This window comes from Amblyomma mixtum, chromosome 6 (assembly GCF_055824585.1).
Source record: "Amblyomma mixtum isolate Tamu chromosome 6, ASM5582458v1, whole genome shotgun sequence".
Taxonomy (NCBI): domain Eukaryota; kingdom Metazoa; phylum Arthropoda; class Arachnida; order Ixodida; family Ixodidae; genus Amblyomma; species Amblyomma mixtum.
The window spans coordinates 128,531,113-128,543,957 of NC_143017.1; the positions used below are offsets into that span (position 1 = coordinate 128,531,113).

At 47.7% G+C, this 12,845-nt stretch overlaps 1 protein-coding gene across 1 annotated transcript; it reads right to left on the reverse strand.

Annotated features, from left to right (window-relative positions):
* Nucleotides 1-1,405: 1,405 nt before the first annotated feature.
* LOC149340369 (uncharacterized) lies at nucleotides 1,406-9,698 on the reverse strand. The gene is made up of 5 exons (XM_089551229.1): nucleotides 9,678-9,698; nucleotides 8,769-8,972; nucleotides 6,296-6,560; nucleotides 4,114-4,479; nucleotides 1,406-1,478 (listed from the first exon to the last, which is right to left on the reverse strand). Exons 2-4 carry the CDS (start codon nucleotides 8,969-8,971, stop codon nucleotides 4,138-4,140), a joined length of 810 nt encoding a protein of 269 aa, XP_089407355.1. The 5' UTR covers nucleotide 8,972; nucleotides 9,678-9,698; the 3' UTR covers nucleotides 1,406-1,478; nucleotides 4,114-4,137.
* Between the last annotated feature and the right edge of the window lie 3,147 nt (nucleotides 9,699-12,845).

The window sequence follows — 12,845 nt, forward strand, 5'->3', positions numbered from 1 at the left end:
ATGGACCACGGCTGTCAATGGTGCTTACCTCAAAGTGATAACAAATTCCTATAGGGTGCATGAAATACATACCAAGCCTGTAATTTTGGCCGTAGAACTCAAATATGATTGGTCAACCGTTTGACCAATTTTAAAGAATTGAAAGTTCAGCTCAGGGCGTTCTTACGAGAATATAAGACACTAAGCATCCCGACTGATGGCCTTAAAGGTTTGACACACCCAGACATTGTTATGAGAGGGAAAAAGAGAAACAAGAAAATTTCACCAAAGAATGTAGATTTTGTTTTCTATTTACTTTTCTCTTCCCCAGCAAACCTTTATTTTTTGTCCATGGAAAAAATTCATCACAAAAACTCTCTATGCACCCCACTTCTTGGTCGATCCCCCAGTGTGGGCATGCGCCATTGTACGAAGTTAACAACTTCCGTACCCACCGTTGGTATGTGCCATCGTTTTTGAGGCAATAGCAACTACTTCCGTACCCCACGCCCACAGCGCGGCTCTGATCCAGTACTCCACAGAGCCGACGACAAGACATTTTGAATGTCATTACAGCCACAGTCTTTATGTGGCTGCGACCCTCCTCCTGCCCCAAATACCCCAAGGGCCAGAAGTGCGGCGCGTAGACATAGGATTGAATCCCTTACTATGGTGCATGCCTTGCCGGGATCTTTGCCAGCTCCTGATGCAAAGACTGAAATGCCGTGCCACGTCATCACTTCATCGTTACCCATCACGAATAAAGATACACAAGTTCGCTCACACCAATAGAAGCAATGAATCGGAAGCTTAAGCGTCGCTTCTTTTCCCGGCATCTACGAAACCAGAAAGGTTGAGAAACTGATCGAGGCTTTCCTTCGCTTTATATAGTGCGAGCCACCGGCAAAAATGACTCGGTCAAAACTTAAGCTATTCGAGTTGTCCTGGTAGAGGCACGACGAAAAACTCGCCGCGTGCGGGAAGGAGCTCGACTCTTGCGCCGAACACCTCGCCGCGTGCGGCGGAAATTTTGCCGCGCGCGCCGTAATGTCGTGGTCTCAGTCGTTACGTCCTCGTCCTCTGTGTCGTCGGTCGAGTAGTCGTTCTCTGTCGTCGTGCGCGAACTGGTCCTCAGCGTTCGAGCGAGCTTCTTCTTCTTCTTTGCTGAAGCTGAACGAGCGCTGGTGTCGAGCCCGGCGGGGTGTTGGTTAGCGTCGGCCAGCGCGTTCGTTGCCTCCGTGAGCGCAGTTGTGCTCGGCGAGGCGACCAGGCCGGCAGTTTGTGCAGCCCGCCACACTCTGTTGAGTGACCCCCAGACCCCGATCGTAGCGGCAACGACCAGTAGCGACGCTAGCACCAGCAAACACGCGGTGCTGGTGGAAGGACGGCAAGATGAGGGTACGGAGTCGGCACCACCTGCCTGCTCGTCCGCGGGGTTGTCGCCGTCTTCGTCGTCCAGGGAGCTCCACGAGATGTGGCGCTCTTCTCGCTCTTCGCGCCTGCGGAATGTTACCGCGCATGTTTATTGGCAAGAAGGCGCATATAACGCACGCTGACTGACTTTGTTTAGATACAATAAGCCTGCTACTGTTAACACTGCTTACATATCATGCACTATGCCACTGTACTTTGTTTCTCTAGAGGCCCGTGTACTGTGCGATGTCAGTGCACGTTAAAGAACCCCAGGTGGTCGAAATTTCCGCAGCCCTTCACTACGGCGTCTCTCATAGCCTGAGTCGCTTTGGGACGTTAAACCCGATAAACCAAACCAAACCAAACCACTTTGTTTCCTATTGACATCGTTTAGATAACCTGTGCCCCGCCACTACTGCCTCGTCCTTTCTCTCTGCTTTGACGTCTTTAGTTGTGTGGAAATCGCTTCTATTTCGTCAACAGAATAAAATGCCGCCGTTGGATAATTCCACCAACGAAAGGCAAGAAGAACCCTCTTACATATCATCTATCGAAGCTATATAATGGCTGAGAATAGTTACACTGCACTCGACGGTGAAGGAGCATTGCACTGACAGCATCGAGGCTTTCCATGCACTTTCTAGCACAGCACGAATGCTGACAATAGAGGGAAAGCTTCGGCTAAACTGAAAAGCTTCAGGACATTTCAGAGACGGCTCTTGAATGACCACTGCTGCGGAAACAGCAGCGCGCAGCGTGGACGGAAAATTGCAAAAAAGGAGAAAACGACATGACCTACCGCAGGTTGCACGAGCTGGCGGCTCGCCGATGCAACCGCCGACCAACCCATGACCGCCTAATTTGTTTTTTCCGTCGCGCATATTCTACAGGGCGCAAAAGTCTCCTGAACACATGAGCGATGACCCAGGTTCATAGACTTGCCAGCTGCCTGTAGCTGTCGAAAACTATGCATGGAGCTGACAGCAAAAAGCGGTTTCTTTCTAGTACTATAACGCTTAACCACGCGAACGCCGGTTGATATCGCCCTCTCGCGCCTCGGTTTCTGCTCTAACCACCATAGCCTGGAGACATTTGCACGGAAATATATCTGAGCTTCACTCCAGTCACTTATCATCATCTGTCATTTATAGACTTTAATAAAGGTATACTTCGCCGAGCAACGTATACGTACGGACCGCGAGCTTTGCTCGCCGCCGGTGACGAGGATCGAGGGCCTGCGGGTGCGCTTCGTAGGGACTAGCTCGACGCTGGGGATCGGAGCTGCCGGCTGTTGCTGAAGGCCAGGCTCTGCCTCTGGCGGAAGGGGAGGCAGCAGACCCGCGAAGAAGTAGCGCTTGTACCGGGGATCCCAGTACATGGGCTGAGGCGAGAGGTTCGCCAGTCTCCTCCTAAAGCGGCCCATGGCTCTTCTTCTTCTTCCTCTTCCTCGGCCATAACTCGTGACCTGCTTAATTAACTCTCTTCTTTCAACTCTCATGACTATCGTCTCCATCATATAAGTCTTCTACGGCGACGCGGTAGAACTTTGTTAGTTATGCCGTCTCTACTTTCACGAACTGCTGCACATTCCTCGTAGCTGTAGCTGTAGCAGCAGCTGTAGCTGTGGCGTGACGATAAAACATTTAATCTGTGAATGCCCGGTGTTCAGAGTTGAAATATGAACGTTGTGCTCTGCATTAGACCACCACGATCCTCGTCCGCTGTTGAAGAACAGTGTCCTCAGACGTTGATCGCATCGATATTTTGTGTGTGTGTGTGCGGCGAGTCCTTGAATAAAGCGCGCTTGCGCGGAAATTGCCCATATACACCCCGAACGTCTACCAGGCACTGTTCCGCTTCCGGGGGTTGTGCCTGAGCGGTAAGTTGTTACTCAACGGCACGGGCATCCTTAACTGACGTCGTTTATCATTACTTTATCCCTTCCTTTCCCCACTACCAATCCTACTTCCTCCCATCCTTGTGTGTGTGTGTGTAAGCGGGGGGGGGGGGGGGGAGGATAAGCAGTACTGCCTTCTGGTTCACTTCCCCGCCTTCCCTCGACCCCTCTCTCATCTTTCGTGATTAATAAGCAGTCGTAGGCTAACAATAAAAAAAAAAGAAGCTCTATAAGGGCAACCTTTCCAGTCGTTCCTCTAGGGCAAACAACTTGTAAGGGCAGATGAACTGCTTTTTTCAAAATTACACGATATTCAAGCATCACTATCACTATTACTAAGGGTCACTAAAAATCACTATCAGGATCAAACTCGCCGCATCTGACTGACCATTCTCGCGACTGTAAAAACTGTTGGCCTCTTTTTGAAGAAAAGCCATTACAGCAACGCACTGCAGTCAACTCCTACGCGAAATTATCGCAGTCTTTGACATATCAAGCAAGGAAAAATCTTGCTTTAATAATTCGTGCTGTCTGTGAAGGAACTGACGTGTCTAGGCAGCAGTGGAATGAATTCCCTTCCGGGTTTCCCTTCCTTAATCGTGTGTACGATGCCTCCTTTATATTGTATCTTACGTCCCGCTACTCTGCATTCCATACCGATTGTACTCTTTGCCTGGTACTTTTTTTTGTTGTTTGCCTCTTTTTTTTTCGGGGGGGGGGGGGGGTTATATTTTCACACTTCTTCTAATCAATATTTAGCCCTCGTTCTTTGTGCTACATCCATCATGAATATAATCCAACTATAGCACAGCTTTCCTCCTTACCTAGGAAGGCCAGAGAGGATGTTATTAGTGTCCTCTGCCGTGACAGTGGTCTTCCGGCAGGTACACAAATACACGCACGGGTGATCCGCTGGCCCCGGGGATCTTCATCGGGGCCACTGTAGCGTACGATCCGCTGGCCGGCACTCTGTCCAGTGTGCGCAGGTTTTCCAAGTTGTAGACCCCGTGGCGGGCGTTGATGCGGTGTACCGGGAACGGGTCGGCCACGTCCAATGAAGCGGTGTCGATGCCCATGCCGCTCAGGCGTCGCTTATCTGCTAGAAACTGAGCGGCTTGCACGCTTACGGACGGGAAGCGGCGAGTCCCTTCCGCATCCAAGCCGAAGTAGGCGGTGACGTTGTCGACGAACTGCGCGTGAAAATGGTTTAGTCTGCATGCGCGGAGTGGCTAGTAAAAGGATTAGTGACTGACGACCAGAGCGGCGGTAAGAAGAGAAAAAAAAAAGAATTCTTTGCAGGCGATGTATTTCTGCTGAACTACAGAGAGTTTCCATAAGGCGAGTCCCATAATTCCATATATTTCCATATAGATTATATAGATTCAGTACGGAGTCGGTATGAACGTTATGCATATCGCGTATGGGCACTTAAGGAGTCTATACGGCGTCATGAATATTATATGGAAGCTATAGAGAATTCATATGGAAAGTTTATGGCCGCAATTCAGGCAACGTATGGATGTCTATATATTCTTCCGCATCACATGGACAGCATATTCCCATCGCGCGACTTGTATGGGATGTTTCAGTAGGGCGTCCGCAAAGCGGAGGATAGGGAAGGCTTGCTACTTTCATTCTCGTTCTCGTCCACCGCAGCGCCGCACGTTGCTATTACGTACTTCCCTCCTGCGTTCGATCACACCGGCTAAACCTTTTTACTCGCCACTGTACAACGTCAGTGTGCACCACCATTCTAATAGAGCGGCCATGGTGTTCACAGGAAATGCCGTTCTACCCTTCGCCAATTTTTTGCGAGAAGATGACACATGTGTTAAACAATACATCCCGGCTTTGGAATCAGTAGGAAGACCTCACCTCACTACGTATACGAACGCGAGTTAGCAAACTGTTTGGAGGAATCCGACAGTGATCGAAACCAAGGAAAGCATAGGGAATGTACTCTTTTTAATTTGTGAAGTTAATCGAGTGGGAAATTAGCACTGCAATAATTTTTTACCGGAAGGATAATTCATTAGAAAGTAGAAGGTGAAGGTTGGCGGATCCTACTAGCGCTATATGGTTGTTAGTCTTCAACTTTTCAATCAATTGTTTCTAATGTAAAAATTAACTTCTGATTTGCCAGTGGAACAACTCCACCAATTAAGCAAACACACACACTTCCCTGGCTTTCTTTTTTTCTGTGACTGTTGGCTTCCTCCATATGTCATACCACACTGTCACTGCACACAGTAGTCATCAATTGGTCGCTCTGGGTGGGTTGTGACACAAGCTTGAGTAGCAGTTCTTGTTGGGACCGTTGTTAGACCACACTTGAATAAGACCAGCGCAGGTGAGAACAACGGATAAAAAGGACAGTGTCCACGTACGAGAGCGTTGAATTACTCTTTTTTTTTTTTCGAACAACATGAACCACGTGCCTTATAAACGTCGTTCGGCATCGAGGGGAGACGGAAAGGCAGACGTGATTATGATCTAAAGGAAGTTATCAAACCATGAGCAAACATTTAGGCGCTGCTTTACAACCACGAAACTATTTGGAGGTTGGAATATGGGCAGTTGCATACATTCGCCCAGAGATGATTACAGAATACACGGTCACTAAGAATATCCACTTTCTCCTCTGTCCAATCCTTGCAGAATTTAAAAGTGCTTCGAGCTTTTAGTTACACGTACAGCGTGCAGATAGATACAGGCTCCAACTATTCATACCATATAGAAGAGTTGCATCGCAGTGGGCAAACGCTCATTCCTGCTTTTTTTACGCCTCTGTGTTTCGTAAATTTTTGCCCCTAACAGCACATGCATAAATTCCAAAGGTTGGTACATCTAGAAGCGCGGAGCTCATTTGGGCAGGATACTCCATGAGGCGGCACACGCCCGTAGCAATGTGTGCGCTAGCCCCCTTTCTTTTTATACCAGCGTTTCCGAAGATATTTTCTGCTGTAGCCCTCATTGATAATGACTGCTCCTACAAACAAGTCTTACCCTATCCCATCCGGTGTGCACCATCAGGACGCAACGATCCGGCAGAACGCCGTGCTTGACCTCCCATTGGTCGACGTCACGGACGGTCAGCTGACAGCTCGCGTTCAGGGCACACCGCTGCGTGATATCCACCCGTGCTACGGGAACCAAGGCCAGCCTCTCGACGGGGATCTCGGCCACGTCCCAGCCGTTCTCGTCAAAGTGCAGCGGGGCGTCAAGGTGCGTCCCTCCGTGGGTGGGAGTCGCGATCGTGTCCACCTGATACCTGCACGAACAGTGCGCCAGAAACTGTAGTTCTACAGCTTGGACAGCTGGTCGAGTTAGTAACTTCATTTGTAAAGACTACAGCGCAAACGCCACAGCACAGCAAAGTGACAGCCACAGCACATTTTCTCAAATGGACTCTGTCCTGCGCGTTTCTACGTTTTCCTTTGCCTCTGCTTAGGCTTGCGCCTAAGTTCTCAAGAATAAAAGGTAATCGGGACTGTTACTGCGCGGCCGCGCCATTTTCTGCACCGGACGGTCTTTGTCAGAGGCACACAGAAAACTGCGCTTGCGACTAAAGCAATCGTCGCGGAGTGCGCAGGGGCCAGCGTAATACTTTCGGCAGCCTGAAACAGCATAAAGCGATAACAGCCATCAGCACTTATCAGACTTCTGGAACGGTGAAAATGCCGAAGCAGCTGCACCCTGTGACGCAGCAAAACCACCTGCGTTTCGCAGGGTGGTCTGTGTGCTGAGGGAAAGAAATGTTTGCATGATTGGCGCCCCAGAGATAATAGCTCCCTTTCTAGCCAGGTGGAAGTATATGAAAATTAAAACAACGAATATCCGGCTTCGACACACTCACAAAGACTGCGAGAACGTGTTTACGATAGCCTTGCCTTAATGGACAGCAAGAACTTGATCATATCAGCGATCTGTAATTTATCAGACTTTGCTTGGATGCCTACAAGGATAAAAAAGGCCGTTCTTCCTAAGACTCATGAAGAATACAGCACGCAATTAGGCTAGTTGGACTCGAGCAATTGAAGACATTTTGTAGTGCTACGCCAGCTTGGACGATCGTACGGTCGTCCACACACCTATCCAGAGCGCTCGAACAGCGCGTCGGTAAGTACATTTGTGTCGCTTTACGAGTGGCCCTATATGATTCGAAACTGGACATTATCGCGCATGCACATTCTCACGAATTTTGATGAACTACGCATGTCTTTAAAAGCTGCATCGGGCCCTCCAGGTAGCGGCGATTGTCATAAATGCACACCTGAGTACGCCGTTCGAGAGCCCTAGGAAAGTTTGTGAACGACTGTACAGGAACAGGAGTAGCGGCAGTCAGAATGGCAATACAGCTATAGTATATGTTGCATTCGTTGGTTACGTCTCGCGCTTGTCCGGTTTTACAGAGGTAGATGTATATGCGAACCTCGAAAGGAACGCTTATCTGCACCCTTAGCGCGGGCAATAACAAAGCATTGCCGAGGCTAGTGGATAGCCAGCCTTACTTTGCGCAGCGATGAGGGGCACCATTGTGGGGGTGAACATGAAGCCAGTGGGATAAAGGAACTGCACTGCCATATGCTTCGCGCAGCACTCCTGGCGCACACTCCGACTAGACTTTCAAGGCCGTAGTGCTCGCTCCATGACGTCACGAGGTGGAGGCAGGTGCGCGCAACGCCTACTCGAATTGAAGGGATCGATGTGCTCCGGCTGGTCACGTGATGCGCGTTACCGCCTGGAGGCAGCCGCGGCAGGCAAAGGAATGGCTGACACGTTTGACAATGGGAGGCGAGTCATGGAAAAGCGGGCGACCGCCAAATCTGAGTTCGCAGATTTTTCCGCGTCCGAGCCATCCGGCGATTAGGAACTTTGTGTGCGCTTCCCCCCCCCCCCCCCCCCCCCCCTTCCTTCTTCCGCGCACGCCAGCGGGCACTACGGGCACTACGGCCTTGAAAGACTAGTCGATGTTGCTCGTCACCGCGGGGTTGAAGAGGCTGAAACTGCCCCAGGAGCTGCAAGAACTATTGGACTGCTCATAGGGTCCGCCGGCACTGCAGGCTCCTTAGAGAAGATGCGCAGCGTCTACGGCGCCCAGCTGGTGAACGACGATCAGCTCGTGTGGGCCAGCTACTTAGATAAACCAGAGCGCGTAATCACGACGGCAGTGATTGATCTCGCTGTTCTAACTATAGCGTGTCCTCAGCGGTTTAAACGGATCGACTTACACCACAGCAAAGCGCATGCGCACGCTAATTCTTATTTCTTCGCACTAGCGCCAACAGCTATCGTGGAGTTTCGCATATTACGCAGCAAGATGCAACTTTGTCAGTTTTCCCTAAGCTCGTTCTGTTTTGCGCAGCGCTAAAAAAATGTCTTAATGCGACTTACGGAAGGAACGATCGCGCGACTCGTGCTTTAATGCAGTTTTTAAGAGCTCGCTAGTTATGATACACGAAACAACGGCGTGACTAACCAGGTTCCTGGATTACTTGACACGGCAGTGGTGTTGAGAAAAAAGTGCTCGCCCTGGTCCCAGTAGACTGTCTCGTTGTCGTACCGGTAGCTGAGGTCCACAATTCCGTTGAAGCGTGGCTCGCAGTTACGGGGGTGATTCGGAGTGCCACACGCGATGACGCCGAGGATAGTCGCGAAGAGCACCCAGCAAAAGGCAGACATGCTGTCGACATGCAATAAACAAAATTAAGACACGTTTACTTCCCAAAGCTGCGCTTTGAGAAGACAATTTGAGAAACGTAGCGAAAAACTCCCAATTTTAAACATTGCTGGTTCATTAACTGCAACCAAGGTTTTGCGCCTCTCGGGCGATCCAGCGATTTCAAGAGCAGCAGCAGCACGAAATTTGAAAACACGAACCTGACACTTTTACAAGTGCAAAAAGGCCAGTTAAGTCATAGTAACAGTTTATCTTCATAAACTTGTAACTCAGACGCGAGCCTTTCAAGAGTAACTTTTTTTTGTAATCATTACTATAGCCTCATATCTCTGTCGGCTCACAAAGTAAAATTTTTATGAAGCGTATAGACCCGTGAAAACTTGTTTTACTAAGTATGCCTATGCTTAGTGTCGACGCACGAGTTGTAGTAGTATAGTTGTATGTCTGGTTTAGCGTCGAAAAGCTCGCAAAACAGAGACACCGTAGTAGGCAGTTCCCTATGAATTCCAATCAGAAGAAGAACGTGTTCTGCATTTCTCCACCATCGAAATAAGGCTTCCGCGGCCCGGACGATACCGCGCACAGCGACGGCGTTTTATAAATTTGCAATGCGATAAAGCCAATTGAACGAACTTTCAACTGCGTACTCTTGAATTTCAGTATTTCGAACCACATTGCCGATTAAGGGAATTTTAAAACTTGACTCACCTTCGACGTTGACGGCCTTCAAGTTCTCAATACAATCTTGCGCTCTAAAATTAAAAATAAAAAGTTGGTTAGTTAATTTTAGTTAATTAATCGATCATTATTCAGATTTGTCCGGTACATAATGCCCGCCTTGCTGTACAACCTAGCGGTAAAAACCATACTAACGTGTCTTAGAGCAGTTATTTAAACAAAAATCTCTAAGCGCTAAAAAAATCATCCGGAATATGTCTCATCTGTGTCGAGTAAACAGTTGGTAGTGTGCACTTGTGTTATTCTCTTTCTTGCGCTGTCGTCGTTAAGCCAACGTTATCCAGTTTCTAATAATTTTGCGCCATTATTAGTAAACGCTCTTTCTACACCGGTATTTACCTTAGCTGCCCACCTGTTATTGTCCAATTTCCTCAGGCGTTCTTCATATGATATAATGTGATTTAATATAATATAATATAATATAATATAATATAATATAATATAATATAATATAATATAATATAATATAATATAATATAATATAATATAATATAATATAATATAATATAATATAATATAATATAATATAATATAATATAATATAATATAATATAATATAATGTAATGTAATATCATATTTTAATTTGTCTTTCCCACGCTTCAAACGATACCCAGCCTATGTCCCCCTGACCTGCATCATTTGTGGTTTTGCCGTGTAAACAGTGCTAACCTGCTATCAGTTCTCTGTTTTATTTCTAGCCCCAACTGAACTTCTGCCGATAGTCATATGCCCAAAAGTAAGCACTGCCACCATAATTTTTTTCCAAATGCCTGCCAGTACTTCATACTTGTAAAACTATAATAATGCTCTGTAATGTTCTATGCTCTCCCCCCTCGCCTTTCATCTGGCCTTTTCGTGCTTTTCTGACCTTCGTTCACCCATGCCCCACTTTACTTGAATTTTGCCATCCTGGATATATCACGCAATTGCATAGTAAACACCTGACCAGTGGAATCGTTGAATATCATCAAGCCTGACCTAACTGCGCTAAAAGTGAAACCTCCTTCGCCTCCGCAAGTACTAACCAGAATCTGCAATTTTTCTTGGCTATTAACAAAGAGTACAGCATTGTGAACCGCTGCTGTAAGACCGTTCAGCATAACTTGTACAAGATATTATAACCTAGATTACTTCATCATAATTCCTTTCTATATTGATAATGAAAATTATTATAAACAGCGGTGATGACGTACAGCCCTGCTTTCATCCTTTGTGTACCTCGACTGTTGTCGCATCGCTTATCCCTTCCCAATTTAATCTACAGTACCTCGGTATATTTCATTCAGCAAGGCTGTTATCTCATGAGCGATAGCTTCATCTTCAACTCTGCTCGACAGAAGCTCCCTGCTTACGTTGCCGCACGCACCGCTGAATACAGAGGCCTGTGTTCCTCCCTCTTTTTATACAGGGTGTTTTGCGTAAGACTTTAAACAATTTTTAGAAATAGGCTTTTTGAGTTAGAAGAGCGCTTTTTTCGCCATAGCATTGTCAGCAGTGTAGTACACCAGAAACCAGGTAAAACTTGCCTACTAGCAGGTTGGCTCACTAATATTGAATAGTTAGCTTTTGAACTATTACTGTTAGGCTCCTTAATTTTTGAGACGCGTGTAGACCTTCGTCAGTAATATCCATATCAGTTTTTAGAATTTCGAAAACGTGGTTATCCTCGGCGCTGGGTCCCAACAAATTTTGGGTACATCGCGCCAAAATATATGCGCTTTCAAGACGCTTGCAGGCAAAGCAGCCCTTTGTTGGGCCACATCTCCGAAGGTAACCGCGTTTTCGAAATTAAAAAAGCTGATATGGCTATTGCTTACGCTGGGCCTGAACACTACTGACCAAAGCTGTGCATGTACCCATCTCGCACAATAATATGCGAGCATCCATTACTGCCGTTGCACTAGCTGCACTACAGTGAACTACAAGTAGTGGTGGTAGTCTCCTTGTAGTTCACTACTACACCACTACTACCGCTACAAATAGTGGTAGTCGTACCAGGAGCCACAGCGTGAAGCCAGAAGTGTCTACTGCCGGCAGGGGCACTGGCGTAGGGTTAATGGCACTGGTACCTTGTTGCAGAAAGCGCAATATGTAATTCTCAAACTACTGCACATTTTTCTTTCCGAAAAAGTTCACTGTCAATAGCGCCGTCCTGAGAAACCAAACGCTGGTCGACCTTCGCGCATTGCGGAGATGTCCCAGACCGTGACTTACCTTGCCGTTTCCGAGAGGCAAATGAGAGAACGGCCTCGAAGATTAGCGATCTCCGAAGCAGACGTAGCGATGGTCGCGGTAGCGGCGCAGCTATATAGCACAACGTTGGCTGCTCGTCTGCTCAGGAGCATCACACCAGCGCCTTAACTCTAGGTCAACGCCATAATCGGTAGTTGACATCTCCGGCTGCACGCCGCCTATGAACCGCAGCTCCGGCTTTTTCCTGTACCCCTACTTCTAGTTCACTGTAATTGCCCCAAGAAGCGGCCTTGCCCGAACAACACCCTGGGAGAAAAGTGCACATGAAGTCGCGTGATTTGTTTCTCATTATGGAGGCCATCTTGTCCGGGCCGCATAGCAACGACGTCACAGTTGCTTTTTATGCACCGAGTGGCAGCAGCGTGCAGTGGCGTAGAATAAGAGGCGCAGCCTAGGCATGCTTTCACTAACTTCTTGGTTTTCCTGTTTGTGGTATGTCGAAACCATGTTGTGCATACTTGTATAGTAGGTTACAACTTAAAAAAAAAAGAGTTGGTAACAATGGTCCATGGCCCACCTGGTCCTGTATTATTCCGCTGACCAACTGCAGCAGTCAATGAAATCAGTTTATTATATTTGTGCAGACTTGCGTTGTATCCAACTATAGCTGCCGGTATTGTGTACGGTGTACTTTTTGCAGCGTAGTGGAAAGCCAAGGAGTTCGAGCCCGCGAGCATGAGTGCAACGTGCTTAAGTCATGGAAGAAGTTGCACGCTATTGAGGCATCACGCTATGGAATCACGGTTCTGGTACATTACCGCGCGTTGCAGTGTTTTGGTACGGTAAATACGTCAGGTTTAACTCCCTAAAGCAACACAGGCTATGGGGGACTCCGTAGTGGAGCCTGGATTAATTTCAAACACATGGAGTTGTTTACCGCAAGC

Coding starts and splice junctions, on each gene's coding strand:
- LOC149340369 (XM_089551229.1), bottom strand. CDS start 8,971: ATGTCTGCCTTTTGCTGGGTGCTCTTCGCGACTATCCTCGGCGTCATC. Junction 6,561..8,768: donor TCAAGTAATCCAGGAACCTG/GTTAGTCACGCC, acceptor CTGTTCGTGCAG/GTATCAGGTGGACACGATCG. Junction 4,480..6,295: donor TGCACACCGGATGGGATAGG/GTAAGACTTGTT, acceptor TTTCACGCGCAG/TTCGTCGACAACGTCACCGC.